Source organism: Arabidopsis thaliana, chromosome 2 (assembly GCF_000001735.4).
Source record: "Arabidopsis thaliana chromosome 2, partial sequence".
Lineage (NCBI taxonomy): Eukaryota > Viridiplantae > Streptophyta > Magnoliopsida > Brassicales > Brassicaceae > Arabidopsis > Arabidopsis thaliana.
In genome coordinates, this window is record NC_003071.7 from 1,944,575 (window position 1) to 1,959,722 (window position 15,148).

The following is a 15,148-nucleotide window of genomic DNA, read 5'->3' on the forward strand; positions in this document are numbered from 1 at the left end:
AACAAACCTGATGGCCATGTGAATGATCCTTCCCATCGAAACAAGTGAACAATCCGCCTACAGCCACAAAGTGTATAAGCGATGTACCACATTTGCCTTCTACGACGGAGATCCCAGTTACATCGTCATGCAACACTCAGCCTCTTGGGAGCGACCCAGTCTCTCTGAGACCAATGAAAACAGGAAAGCGCACTCGAACACAACAAACTATATATGCAAAGCAACTAAGCTCGACGAAGCGTACTTAAAGCATCAAGCATACTTTACATGAACTATAACTCCATATCAGTTCTACGATCAACAACAACAAAGCACACAACCAACAAACAAGCACACAAGCAAGAAAAATCATGTGCCACCTTACATGCTTCTGAACTCACTGTGATTTAACGAAACGGATGTGTGATGTGATGACTTAGCGGAATCTCAACTTCAGATCTGAAACTCTCGATCTTGATCATGGAAACTTCTTCTTCTTCTGTAAAATCTCTCACAGACTTGTTCACGGAAACTACTTATTTCTCCAGAATTTTGTAGACTCCCTCCACCGTCGGCTTTAAGAACGAGCAGCACTTCTCCGAAGATTTTAGAGAGCTCTTTCACAAGTGGCGGGGAACTTAAACCTAGGGAACCACTCTTCCTCTGATTGGCTCGGAGCTTGTGTTGTCTTTACTTCATTTACACTAGATGGGCGGTGAATTATACTCTTGGCAACATTTTTCCTCTGATTGGGTCAGAGTTAATACCATCATTGCCTCGTTTTTGCCAAAAGAGGTAACTTATACCCTTAGCAACACTCTTCCTCTAATTTGGTCGTAGCTTCAGTCATCATTCCCTTGTTTTCGCCAAAAGAGGTAACTTATATCCTTGGCAACACGCTTTCTCCGATTGAGCCCCAAAGCATTGGTTGCGCCATGTGGTGGAAGACTTCTTCCGGGAATGAATATATATATATATATATATATATATATATATATATATATATATATATGAAATTCCTTCTGAATTTTTGGGATTATTCTCCACCACACATTATCTTTTAGCTGCATCACCCCATCATGGCACGGTTAAGGCTTAGTTCGATTTTACTTAACATTTTCGACAACTTAACCGATCATAAGTCTCCTCATGACTCGTTAAGACCTATTTTAATTTCCAAATTTATCGAACACGACGAATCACTCACTGAACAATCCCCGACAAGTTTTTATCGATCAAAACCCATCTTTCCCCGATACCTATCAGCTTTTCATCGTCAAAAAGCTTTCATTCATGCCCATGTTTGATAAACGCGAAAGGCTTTTACTTTTTCGTTAACTTCAAATTTTTTGTCTAGGACGTGATTTCACGGCCGCCCGCCTCGACCAATCTTAAGTCAACATCAAGGTTACTACAATGATTGTTCACCCTTATTAAAGATTGCTTTCGTCTGTTCTCTTGAATCGCGAGGCCTGCTAGCCCTAGGCAAAATACTTAAAGCAAAAGTAAACCAAACTAGAATCGAACCAAAAAAAGAAGAACAAAACCGAACCGCAACCGAGAAACTAACCAAAATATTTGGAAGTAAATTAAAAACCAAACATACAATATACAGTATATCTAGTTACTTTTAGACTGAATAAACAAAATATACTCAAATAATCAAAAAATACCCTAATACCCAAAATACCGAAGATACCCAAAAATTACCATAAGAAACCAACCGAATAGACCTAAAATATGTTACATACCTAAAAATAATAGAAAAGTATCCAAAAATACAGAAAATACCCAAACATATCCAATATGTTTTGGTAATTCGGGTATTTTATACCCCGAACTAAAGAATAACCGAAACATTTTTGTTTCCTAATAATTACTCGAAAGAAATGGTACCCAAACCGAACCAAACCCATTTCCTTCGCTTCATTGTATAATCTTTTATAAATTAATACTTTATAAATTAAAATCTCGATAAATCAATATATTTTTTGGGTCCCAAATTACTTTTCGAAGTAATTAGTATATCAATAAATAAACAAAATATATGAGTTGCAATAGTATTAACTTATGGAGTTTTTATTGCATATGGAATTATGAATTTTAAAAGGTAGGAATCGAAAGTACCGGAACATAGCTGGTATGTTCTCAATTAGCTCGTTACCCAAAGACCCTCTTATCTTTTGGTAATGTGCTAACTGAGAACGTACAAGCTATGTTCCGGTTCATTCGATTCTTGTTAAGATCAATAATTCCATAGAAGCTCTTACCTTGGGTAGCTCGTTACCCAAAGACCTCTTATCTTGGGTAGAGCATCCTTAGCTATAGATGGTGCTAGGATCAACGTGAAGAAGGGATAGATCTCTCTGAATGTATGCGATGTTGTGATGTATTTTGACATAGATGGAATAAGGTCTCAACCAACAATCAATGGTAAGTCCTTATCTGTTGACACCTCAAAGGAAAGAGCAAAGATTTTTCGTTCAAGGTTACAACAGAAGCTCCTACCACTCAGCTCACAAGCAAGAGTCGTCTAGTAGATACGGAGTCAACCAACACCAACACTAGTGTCGATAGACACCACCATAGACCAGAGAGAGAATCTATAGATTCCACGATATGTTCCCAAACCAACCACTGCATCTCTCCTGCACCATCCTCGTATTGATCACCAATGGTATTGTTCCTCACCTCCTCATCCTTCTACTTCAGTGATTAATTCTTTCGAATTTCCGAAGTGTGCTTCACGGGTTAACGAGCCTCAAACTTCTTGAGAGCTTGTTCCTTCTGTTCGTGATGTAGGTCATGGATCTAAGCAAGCTGCAACTGCTACATGTTTCCTTGGAAACAAGCATGGCTCCACCGCTTATACACCACCATGGCTGACAAGGCAACAATCCACAGAGAAGCAACAAAAGTATTCTCCTAGTCCATCTCACTCCTGAAGTCTAAAAAAGTCAAGCTATTTACTAAAAACAACCACTTAGTGGGATGAATCCCACTAATATGTTTCTCGTTTTTTTTATTATATTTTATTTTAACTAGATGAACACCCATGCTATGCATGAGTTTTTGTTTTTAAAATCGTCGAAAAATATGATTATGGGTTTTTGTTGATTTTGTTGTTCATTTTGATAAATTTACCTATTTAATATAATTATTATGTTTTATGATTAGATTCATCTATTTCTCGAATATCAATTCTACTACAATATGAATATTTATATATTTATTATTCTAATATTTCACTATCATGATCACATACTACAACTATATATGATATACTGATACAATGTATTTAGTTATATTATTTATGTGTTTTGAAACTTGCCTAACTTAATTGTAACAAACAATTCTTTATTCCATATATTCTCTCGTCATCTAGTACACAATCACATCATGATATGCTAGTAATTTAAGTCAACACTTTAATTCTCATCCCTACCATATAGTCATATAGAGTTTCATGTTGTTGTTTTTTTGGTATGTCTAATGTCTTGGATGACTATTACGTAAAATGTACAGAAAGAAGGTCATATGATAAATTAAATTCACAAAACGTAATAATAAAAAAATATCCAACTAAAATTACTAAATTAATATGAGGTTAGGTAGCAAACATCTAAACTACAACACAAGTAAAATTTTAGCCATTATGGTTAATGACTATTGATAAAAAAAATTTTAATCAAATAAGTAGAAAAGAATGAAAGTAGTGCTTGGTACATTATTATGATTTTTTATTTATTGAATGTTTTTAGAAAATACATTTAAGAGTGAGATAAATAGAGAGTTTAACACAACAAAAGACTTTTCATTTTTTCTCAATTAGTTTTGCTAGTTTTTTAATTTAATTAGTGTAGAATGACACATGTCATTTTCTTGTGTGATGATGTGTCACTCATATGGAGAGTGTTGGCCAACTTTCATAAATATGATTTTTATTGACTTTATATATGCTTTCTATAATTTTAAGCTTGCATAATGTTTTTATAAGATGTTTCTAAGATGTTTATAAGCTTTTATAAGATCTTTTTTTTATAATTTTGTATGGTTTATAAACATCTTATACTTTGGGACGGAAAAAAAAAACATCTTATACTTTGTAAATTGATATTTCTTTTTTGGGTTTCTGTCAATAAGCTTGGCTTCGTGAACTGTCGGATTGTTTAAAAGCTTATAGTATAAGGTTTTTATAATGGGCTTATATTTTATAAGATGTTTTTAATCTTTTTATAAAGTGTTTCCAATTAGCTTATTACATAAGTTTATCAATATATATTTTTTTATTATCTCAGATTGGGTTTGTACAGAAGCTTTTGTAAGATATTTATAAACCATAAAAATCTGAGCATTCCAATAAATAATATATGTATCAAATTGGAGCGTATATGAGAAATCAAACATCTGATAAAACGTATTACAATGAAAGCTTATCAAATTTATAATTTTTTATAACAGAATCTTGTAAAAGCTTATAAAGTCTTTTAAATATTTTGTTAAAAAAAAGCTTTTTTATTAACAAAATATAATATCTTACACAGTGGTAACTCTCGAGAAGACGGAGATAGCGATCGAAATAGAAAAATAATCGTCCCTCTGTTCCTAATTAATCTAATTTCTACACTTTTCACACATATTAAAAGAACACATCAAAAATCCATTAAAAATGTTTTGGTTTTTGTAATTTACAATTTTCAATAATTCTAAACCAATCATATTCAATTGTTCTTTTTAAAAACTACAATTTATCACTAATTAATAGTGCATTGAAAACTTAAAAATTGTATCGTTTTGAAACAAAAAAATTTCTAGAAATTGGATTAATATGGAACAGAACAAAGATAGCGATCAAACAAAGAAAAATAGCAAAGATACGTTTTTTAATCGTCCGATACGTTTTTAAGTCTGTTCGTTTAATGTTTAATTGTAATTTGTTCTTGCCCATTTGGACTTTAATGAAATTAAAGTTTGTTGGGAAAAAAAAACTTTTTTTGGAAACAGACATCATTCTTGAATTTCGCCCCAATACTGCTTTTTCTCTTTTCCAAGCAGAAAAGGGGAATTCGCCGCTCTTCTCTCCTCTGGTTCTAAGCGACTCTCATCATTCACTTGTATCAGACATAAACAAGGTATGTCTCTTAATTCTCCCATATCATCTCATCTCATATCTTTGTGTTCATTTGCTTGATGTTCTGTGCTTATGCAGTTGTTTCAGATGTTCTGATGCTATGATATTAATCGTATTCTCATTTTCATGATTTAGCTGAAAAATGAGAAGTTCATTTGATTTGCTTTCTGTTCTGTGTTTATGCAGATTATTGATTAACCAATTAAGTGACTCTCATCATTCACCTGTATCAGACATAAAGAAGGTATGTCTCTTAATTCTCCCTCTCATCTCATCTCATATCTTTGTGTTCATTGGCTTGCTGTTCTGTGCTTATGCAGTTGTTTCAGATGTTCTAATGCAATTATGTGAATCAGATTCTCTTTTTACTACCATAATACCGAAAGTTGAGTAATAACGCTTTTCTTAGGGCTAGCTTCCGAGTCAAACTAATTGTCCTATAGATTTCTTGAATTCATTAATCTCTTGTAAAACAACTTATGGGTTGGGTTGTGTTTGTTCTTAGTTGTGAGAATTTGTTTGATGAAGAAGAGAGGACTCCCTGATCTTATTTGATCTTATTTTGTTTTTGATAGATGAATTTGTGTAGATGTGGTTTGCCTCCAAAGATTGTCACATCGTGGACCGATAAAAATCCGTCTTTTTGCTTGAATCACTTCTTTTTTTTCCAAGTTTTTACCAACATATCTCGGTTTAGACCAAGTTTGTTTCACATTTTGTGTGCCTGATGCATTATTCACATTGTGTTTCAGGTGAGGCCAACTTATACAATGGGAGAGCAGAAGAAAAGTACTAAGACAGCCATGCACATGAAAAAATTTATGTCTTGGAAAGTAGATCGAAGAGTATCAGAGCTTGTTCAAGCTACCTACTTCAAGAACTTTTTGAAGTTTGAAGAATCTAAACATAAGCTAAATCTGCCGCTTCTTACAGCGGTCATGTCATTCTTTGATGACAAACAAAAGGCTTTTTCCTTTCCAGCAGAAAATTCCATGGTTGATTTTGGCCTGGAAGACATTCTCTACATTACAGGACTTCCAATTGATGGGAAGCAGGTATATCTTTTTAATTTTACTTCTTACTAGATTTGTCATCAGCGAATTCCATGGTTGATTGTATGCTTGCTTGGTACATGTATCAGGATACCAGAGCTCTAAAAATTAAGTAAAGAAAAGGCTCAGAGATTGTCAAAGGAGAGACCAACCAGTAAGGCCTTCGGCATTTCTCCTCACCTTTTGCAAATCCAATTTGAAGATGTCCCAAAGAACATTGAAGAACAGAATTTAGAGCCATACTTTATGGCCTATCTCCTTTTCTTGTTGGTAACTTTGGTCATGTCAAACAAGACCTAAGCTATATCTCCAATGTTTCTTCCACTGCTACGAAAAGACAAGCTCAACAAATATGCTTAGGGGGCAGCAATGTTGGCTATCCTAAACGAATCTTTATGCGAATAGAAGGAGGCTTTTACTAAAGGTTCCACCACAAAACTCTGCGGTTTTGCCTTTGCTCTGCAGGTAAAGTTTTCAAGTGAAACAAAAACTAATTATGTTGATGTTGATTATGTGTATAATGTTAACTACTCTTTATTATTTCGTGTAGGTATTTGCATTAGAACGATTTACTGTCTTTCAATAACCATCTCCATCCAGTTTTCTTTTAATGGTTGAGTGGGAAAAGGTATATAAACCGTATACCAAAATTTTTGCCAGAGGGAGTCTGGGACACTATCAAGAGATCCTTCAAAACATGAAGGAAGATGAGCTACCTAATAAAATCTCATCTCTTTGTCAGTATGCATTTGTTCTATATTAAATACTTAGATTATATTATTTCAGATTAAGTGGCAGCCTTATAGCAAAGTTGAATTGCCCGAATACACCTCTCAATTGCGTATGGTGTTTGCACAAGTTCCATGCATCTGCTTTAACACCATCGCATACAATTGTCCTGGTACTTTCTTCAAGCAATTAGGACAGGAGGAGTCAGACATACGGGTGCCACCAGAAATAAAGCCGAATTTGGCGTCTAAGTTAAGCAGACACAAAGACAAGGACTGGAGAGAGCATAACAGTTTCTACTCACAGATGAATTTGGCGTGGGAAAAACGAGATAATCGTTTGGTGTATCAACGACACAATGAGGAATCTGAGGTGAGGTGATTTTAATGTTTTTTTTCAGTCGATTGTGTTTACATGTAGGTAGGAGGAAACTGGTTTTTCTTTTTTAAACACAAGTGCTTCATGAAACACATGTGTTTTAGATAATGTGTTTCTTTTTCTAACAGAAGTGCCTCATGGAATCCACTTGGTCTATACTGATTTTTTTTTAACACAACTGCCTCATGAAACACCTGTACGTTATATAATGTGTTTGTTTTTCTAACAGAAGTGCCTCATGGAACCCGCTTGGTCTATATATTTAGGTTTTTTAATGATTTTTTGTTTTGTTTTGATAGATGAATTTCGGCTTCCATTCCCGGTCTATCTCAGGAAGAGGTGGAGTTGAGGCCATCACCAATGATCCGGTATTTGTTGTGTTTAAATTTTTTTATCTTTTTATCCCCAAATGTTTATATATTAAACTTATATAAATGGTGAATCTGGATAGGTTGATAATCAAGATGAATCAGATGAAATCCCTTTCCCTATCTCAGTTGAGAACTTCACAGGTGCCAGCAACAATGATCAGGTATTTGTTGTGTTTAAAGTTTTATCTTTTTATCTCCAAATGTTTATTTAATAAACTTATATAAATGGTGAGTAAGTCAATTGGGATTTATCTGTGGTTTTTCTTGAATTGTGTTTATGATTATTTGTTTTGTTTGATAGATGAATCTCGATGCCCCTTCGCCAACTTTATGATACGTTTTAGAACACAAACTATAGCAAAAGCAATGTAAATGGAAGAAATTTTATTGATAAAAGAAAGATACAGGTTTTAAGAGATTTGCCTAGAGTCTCTTCCCTCCCCCTTACACCTTGTTTTCACTCAAATACAAGATAAACCCTATCTCTCTCTTCCTATTTTCTTATATAGTACTATCTGCCCTCATCATCTCACAGAGCACCGTTACAGTGATAAGCAATGAGAATGTGACAGCTAATAACTATGATTAAACCTTAACTCTAGTAAAGTTCACCTTAAGTTCTAGAGTCTTCCTTTGGTTCCTTCTTCTTACTCTTTCTGCTGTTGGGTCTTGGGCCTTCTTTTATATTGCTGTAGAATAGGTGGGTGTTGGGCCTCATACGTAACACTTTACTGGCTGAAGACCAGTCTATCTCATGTAGAGTAGAGGCCAGCAATAGTGATCAGGTATTTGTTGTGTTTAAAGTTTTATCTTTTTATCTCCATATGTCTATATATTGTTTTGTGTGTATGGATTTAACGAATCTAGACCAATGGATAAAGGTTTTTTTTATAATTTTTTGTTTTGTTTTGATAGATGAATTCAGGCTCCTATTTCCAGTCTATCTCAGGCAAAGGTAGAGTAGAGGCCAGCACCAAAGATCCGGTATTTGTTGTGTTTAAAGTTTTATCTTTTTATCTCCAAAGGTTTATATATTAAACTTATATAAATGGTGAATCTGGATAGGTTGATGATCAAGGTCCATCAGATGAAATTCATTCCCATAATGGCCCCTTATATATAAATGATGAGGAGGGAGCGAATGAAACGGTTTGTCATTCTCAATAATGCAAATGAATTTGGTTTTGTAACATATATTCTAGGATATTAGGAAACTAAATATAAATAACTAGCAGGAAAGAAGCTATCCTCGACCTCTTCTTAAAAGAGGAAGAGACGGAATACTTAGAAGTGAAGGAAAATTAAAACAAAGGTTATATTTACTCCATCTTCTCGCACCAGAAAAATGCAGGGGAACAAGAAACAAAAATACCGCTTGATAGCCTCGATTTTGAAGGAAACGAAGCCAAAAGGAAAAGAAAATACAAATCAACCTTCTTCAATAGTTTAGTTTTCTTATGTTCTTGTTACGTTTTTATTCAGATCTTTATTCAGTTAAGAAACGAATTCTATGGAGTCTTTCATTAGTTTTATCAATATATTAATTTACATAATATAATTTATAACTTCGTATCCAAATTCCTAAATCAGTGACTTGCCTGATGAATTGCTGGTGGAGATATTAACGTTTCTTCCAACAAAAGCTGTTGTATACCTTAAACATGCAATTTCCTTTTACATCTACCAATCAATTTTGAGTGTCTGATGGGTGCATTGATCTCTATGGCATTATCAAAGTCATATAAGGCTATGAGAAATCTGGTAACATGATCTCCTTCTGAAGCTTTATAAGCTTTTATAACGCTTCTTCTAAAGGGTTTATAAGCTTTTATAACGCTTAACGCTTTGTCAGTTCGTCTGAAGTTTGGCCGTGGGGACCCCCTCTCCATCGTGGATTCTCTCTCCGGCATGGAGAGCTCAAGCTCTCGGGGACACTCCGGAGGTTTCCTCTGTGGAGACTGAGGACGATTTCTGCGCCACCACCTCGTTTGGGTCTAACTCTAACTCCTTTCCAACCGGTTTCTCTTTTCCAGAGAATGTCATACCTGACACATATGGAAGGTAAAAAAAATCTTCCTACTAAATCGACATGTTAGAATTCAATTATTTTCGTTCAAGGTATAAATTATTCCTTTCAGTTATACACACTTTAAAATTATGAAAGACTAGATGGTGAGCAAAATGATTCTTGATAACAATGGATTTCTTACTATCTAGTGGTAGTTAAAAAACATATTTTGTGTTTGTTTTTCCACATATTGTGTTTGTTTTCCAAAACCGCTCAATTGCGAAAGCTTAAATGTTGTGTATAGGGAGGCTGAGAACAAGGAGGAGGTAACAAATTACTTAGATGCAATTCTTGAGGAGCTTATTCTTGAGATGACTGAGCATAGCTTAGATGTGGTTTTGGAGGCTAAGCAAGATATCTGTAGGATATATGGATTTGATCCTCAAAGTTCTCCAATGCACATAGTGAGCCAAGGTGAGTCACTAATTCGGATGGTATTTCTGAGCCATAACAATTAATATTACAAAAGCTTAGAAACTTCTTATAAATGGCTCATACAAGCTTTTAAACATCTTATAAAAATATTATAAAAGCTTTTTATAAGATGTTTATAAGCGCTTTTATAAGATGTTTGTAAGCTTCTTCTAAAGGGTTCAGTATAAGCTTTTATTACGCTTCTTCTGAAAAATTATAAGCTTTTACAACGTTTCTTCTAAAGGGTTCAGTATTAGCTTTATAAGCTTTTATAACGTTTCTTCTGAAGGGTTCAGTATTAGCTTTATAAGCTTTTATAACGCTTCTTCGGAAGGGTTTCTAAGCTTTTCTAACGCTTAACGCATCGTCAGTTCGTCAGAAGGGTTCAGTATAAGCTTTATAAGCTTCTTCTTAGATAAGCTTTTATAAGAAAATTTAAGTTATATTTTAAAACTATAATAACTTTTTTAACAAAAAAATTATAAGATTTTATAAGATTCTGTTATAAAAAAAAATTAGAAATTTGATAAGCTTTCATTGTACTGTAATATGTTTTATCAGAAGTTTGATTTCTCATATACGCTACAATTTAATACATATATCATTTACTGGAATGCTCAGGACAGTCGAGGGTACTGGATTGAAGACACTGGATTGAAAAGCCTTCTTATAAATGGCTTGTAAATGGCTTATAAAACCGCATTAAAACTTTTTAAAATGCCTTGTAAATACCTAATAAATATTAATGGCTTGTAATATATGTTATTTTATATATCTACATATACATTTTTGCAGCCATTTTGTGAAATAAATCATAGAGTTGGAACTTATTTACAAAGAATGCCATTAGCATTAATTATTATCAATAAATTAATATTCCTAATTACTAGCATTTCTTTATCTAATTTTTTTTTCATAAATTCTAATTACTTCAAAAAAGAGAAAGGTAAAATCTGTCATCATTGAATTTCATTTTATTTGGATGAAACAATTGTGGCAACACGACAGTTTAAATTGTAAAATAATAAATCTGTTACCAAAACAAAATAACTTTGGGATTTTTCTAAGCAAATCTGCCACAGACTTGATTTTTCCTAATCAAATCTATGACTGACTTGTTCGTGTACCTTCAAATTTAATACAGTAGAAACTCTATAAATTAATACTCGATAAATTAATAAACACGATAAATTAATAAATTTTGTCGGTCCCAAGTCGGGCCAAGTAAAAATTAACCAAAATCGATAAGATAATAATTTTTTTGAAATTCCTATGTAAAATTATAGTCCCAATAATATTATAAATTAATAATCATAAATCTTAAGTATATATTTTAAGACTAATTTTTATATGAAATTTTTGTTCAAGCTACAATTACAACTCTTTTTAAAATACAACTGGTATGATCTATGTTGTAGTCACATAACTATTTGCGTATTTGATCCGTCATAGTTGATTTTGTAAAATCTTTTATTTGAGAAAGCATTGCTAAGATTTGTGTAAAGAGAAATTAGATTAAGCTTCATGTTTGTGTTTACGTTCACGTTAATGTCGTAGATATACCGACACAATATCTTGCCGAAAAATAAATTAAAGAAGTCAAAGAAAAACAAAAATCTGACATAATTATATATGCAAACAACAAAGCATATAGAAAATTAAATTAACAAACATTTTTTAAAAAATATAGTATTGTATTTTACGTAAATATTTTTATAAATTAATAAATATTAATTTATACGATAAATTAATAAATATTAATTTATAGGATAAATTAATATCACTATAAATTAATAAAATTTCATAGTCCTAACATTATTAATTTATAGAGTTTCTACTGTAATTGTTAGAAAGTCTGTGGAGTCTACAGAAAACAAATCTGTCGCGGGAAAAATAATATGTCAAATCATATATATCTGTCGTAACTAAAACTAAATCTGTGAGAAGTGTTGCATGTTCGTTATGGAGTGGCCAGTCTGGAGGTAAATGGTGTCAGTATTGAGTCTATCTCAGCCATACTTCCGCAGCAGACTTGTGAAGCGCACTAATCCAACAGACTTATGAAGCAGGCTTGTGCAGACTTGAGGGAAGAAGTATGAATCAATTGATTACCTTAGCATGATGTATGAGAGAGCCTAGAGGGAAGAAGAAGTGTTGCATGTTCGTTATGGAGGGGCCAGTCTGGAGGTAAAGGGCGGCAGTATTGAGTCTATCTCAGCCATACTTCTGCAGCAGACTTGTGAAACGCACTAATCCAACAGACTTATGAAGTAGGCTTTTGCAGACTTGTATTGACAGACTTCTGTATAAGTCTGCCGTGAACAATATATCAGACTACAACTTTGCTAAGGTTACAAGTCAGCATAGTATGAGTTTGTCGACTACAAATCTGCTTACAAGAATTTTGCTTTTGACTTGTAACCTTAGCAGAGTTGTAGTCTGAAGTAGTTCATAAAGGCAAAAGCAAACTTCTTGTAAGCAGATTTGTAGTCGACAAACTTGTACTATGCCGACTTGTACTATGCCGACTTGGAGAATGTTGTTGTTTGTGTGGCCTTCTTTCAAGAGCCGACTTCTCTTGCTTCCTTGGTTCGCCAAGTAACCTCGCTATTCATGCCATCTCCCAAGTCAAAGTGAGGCAAGTGAGCTGTTGACTTGATTTTGTCTGAGACCTATTGTGCGTGTTGGTTTCTTGTGAGTTTCGGCTGGAAGGAGTAGCTGTCTCTGCGTGTTGCAGGTTTGGGCTGCCTTGCGTTGCAGATTCGATGGCATGTCCATGCATCTCCAGTTACGTCGAACTTGTTTGCTATACTACTCGATGTTTGGGTTCTTTGCTGCCTTGGTTTACTTCCACCGAAGCTGTTGCTCTTCTTTCATCAGCTAAGTAAATGATTTTATGGCTTTTGAAGCTTCAATTTGGTCGAGGTTTTCTGGGATTGTTTCATTGTGTTTTGGTGGTGTTAGTATGACTTTTGGAGGATAAGAAGTTGCTTTGTCCATGCTACTGATTGGGGATGTCGGTAGAGGATAGCATTGCTTGCCACCTTTAGCTTCTGTTGCTCCGCCCCTTTTTAGGTTTGGGCTTACGTTGAAGGGACTTCCGCTACGCTTTTTAGTCAGTCTGAAGATCTCTCTTTCCCTTATTGCTATTGTTTCTAGCCATGTTTTGCTTAGGGAAGTCTTTTCTATCGAGTTAAGTTCATAGCCTTGCCTAAAGCTTCACCGCTTAAGGATTTAGTGATGAATGGATCCTCGAATGTGTATGCTTCCATGTTTTTTAACTTTTTTTGGCATGGAACCATGTTTTTAGGATTTACTTTGTAATTCCTGAACCTTTCATTTCTCGAAATGATATTTACATTCTTATCAAAAAAAAAAAAAAAAGTTTCACTTGTAACCTTAGCAGAGTTGTAAGTTCAGTACAGTGATAAAAAAAGAAGATATTCATAAAAGTATAAAACAATGAATGGTTTTTCATACATAAGCTTTTAAGAAGCACAAACCATATAACAAAATTAAATGTTCCTATAACCTTGTTGACTAGTTTTCATTTGTCGGTCCATTTCTTCTTTCGTCCAGATCAACTTTCTCGTAATCAGAACAAAACGGGAAACAAACGTAAGAGGCAAAATCCTTCCTTGTATGCACTAAGTTCAACGTCTCTGTGTTTAGGTTGTAAAGACAAAAACGATCCCAACTAGAAAGCATTACGTCGTCGTTGCTTGGAGTCCACACAATCTGACCTAATCCAATGCTTTTAATATCTTTCACTTTTATCCACGCCTTTCCACAACTGCTCTTTAAAACCCATAATCCGTGAACATCTTCTTGATCTTTGTTTATCCAGTGAAGAATAACACCTAGCTTCCCTTCGTATCTGACCAACTCTGGGAAACTACCAAAGTTGGGGATACGTACGAAAGACCAAGTTTCGGTTTTGAGACAGAATCGGATCACCTTGTTGTTCCATGATCTCCAATGCAAGAACCCCGAAGCTTGTACCAGGTTTGAAAGAATTAAACGGTCTGTTCTTGGTAGACGCAGATTTTTTAACCTCTTCCACATAAACGAATCGGAATCAAAAACTTCTCACGCAAAAGTACTGAAAGGATTCATATCGGCGTGTTAAAAAGCCTGAATACTTTATACCGGAAAGGCTCCAATCCAGTTACCGTTATACCGAGTGACTTATCACGGCTACACAATTTTGGGGTTGGTATGATATGATACTGTTTTGTGGTTGGTTTGCAGACTATGTATTCAGGTATTAGTCCTGTATCATTAACACAAAGCAATATCCCATGACTTGCATCACAAGCTTTGATCTTTCTCTCTCCCTGTGGCAGAAAATCGATGGAGACTCCTTTGTTTTCCAAATCTCTCCTCTCATGGACAAAACTGGTATCAATTGTGTATCCTCCTTTGTAGCTTTCTAGGAAGTATCCGGAGATATAGTTGGTTCTATAGAAATTGAGATTGAGAAACCATGACTCGTAGCTTCTCTTGTTGCACTCTTTATTCAGGAGCCTGAATTTTCCATTTTTTGAAGCCGGGAGATAAGAAAGAACTTCTTGGATCATGTCTTGATTCATCACCGGAGAACTCATGTCCTTTTGGTTTGATGTGATAAAGAAAAATAAAATAGAATTGGAAGAGAAAAGAAAACAGAGTGATACGATCCCGAAGAGAGATCAATCCCAATTTCGGTGATTTAAGTGAACCAATGGTTATCATATTAACCGAGAAAACTGTTCGTCAATGGTTACTTATAAACCAAGGCAACTGTTGGAATTACAGTTATGACTAAACGTACGGTTGCAAACGTACGTGGAGATCGTTGGCCATTATATAACTCTGTCTCTTTGCATCAAAAAGGCATAGAAGAGAAAAAAACAGAGAGAAAAAACAGAGATTCACAAGACCAAAGGATTGAGATATTCTTTGGTGAAACACAAAAACAAACACTAGAAAGTCTATTTGTTTGTCTTGTATCTTTGCCTAGAACAAGAGAGAGTACTTTGATTGT

The 15,148-nt window shown here is 34.3% G+C and overlaps 2 protein-coding genes, 1 long non-coding RNA gene and 1 pseudogene across 6 annotated transcripts; 2 read left to right on the top strand and 2 right to left on the bottom strand.

Annotated features, from left to right (window-relative positions):
- Positions 1 to 101: 101 nt before the first annotated feature.
- AT2G04895 lies at positions 102 to 695 on the bottom strand. The gene is made up of 2 exons (NR_140048.1): positions 381 to 695; positions 102 to 289 (listed from the first exon to the last, which is right to left on the bottom strand). It is a non-coding gene; the product is annotated as an other RNA (long non-coding RNA).
- Positions 696 to 2,268: 1,573 nt separating this feature from the next.
- On the top strand, positions 2,269 to 3,018 carry AT2G05340 (annotated as a pseudogene; the record flags this gene model as incomplete). Its single annotated transcript has 1 exon — positions 2,269 to 3,018.
- A 2,021-nt stretch (positions 3,019 to 5,039) lies between these two features.
- AT2G05350 (uncharacterized protein) lies at positions 5,040 to 10,166 on the top strand (the record flags this gene model as incomplete). 3 transcript variants are annotated; one of them, NM_126558.2, is made up of 10 exons in its annotated part: positions 5,040 to 5,111; positions 5,297 to 5,354; positions 5,863 to 6,165; positions 6,949 to 7,263; positions 7,569 to 7,637; positions 7,721 to 7,801; positions 8,336 to 8,425; positions 8,556 to 8,665; positions 9,504 to 9,701; positions 9,953 to 10,166. In NM_126558.2, exons 3-10 carry the CDS (start codon positions 5,881 to 5,883, stop codon positions 10,164 to 10,166), a joined length of 1,362 nt encoding a protein of 453 aa, NP_178603.1. In that variant the 5' UTR covers positions 5,040 to 5,111; positions 5,297 to 5,354; positions 5,863 to 5,880. The 3 variants fall into 3 exon arrangements, with proteins under 3 accessions (NP_178603.1, NP_001323644.1, NP_001323645.1); NM_001335277.1 differs by lacking the exons at positions 5,040 to 5,111; positions 5,297 to 5,354; positions 5,863 to 6,165 and adding an exon at positions 6,374 to 6,627; NM_001335278.1 differs by lacking the exons at positions 5,040 to 5,111; positions 5,297 to 5,354; positions 5,863 to 6,165 and having other exon boundaries at positions 6,885 to 7,263.
- A 1,374-nt stretch (positions 10,167 to 11,540) lies between these two features.
- AT2G05360 (F-box associated ubiquitination effector family protein) lies at positions 11,541 to 14,729 on the bottom strand (the record flags this gene model as incomplete). Its single annotated transcript, NM_126559.1, has 5 exons — positions 11,541 to 11,696; positions 12,235 to 12,303; positions 12,520 to 12,729; positions 13,834 to 14,017; positions 14,272 to 14,729. The coding sequence occupies 5 exons, from the start codon at positions 14,727 to 14,729 to the stop codon at positions 11,541 to 11,543; spliced, it is 1,077 nt and encodes a 358-aa protein (NP_178604.1).
- Between the last annotated feature and the right edge of the window lie 419 nt (positions 14,730 to 15,148).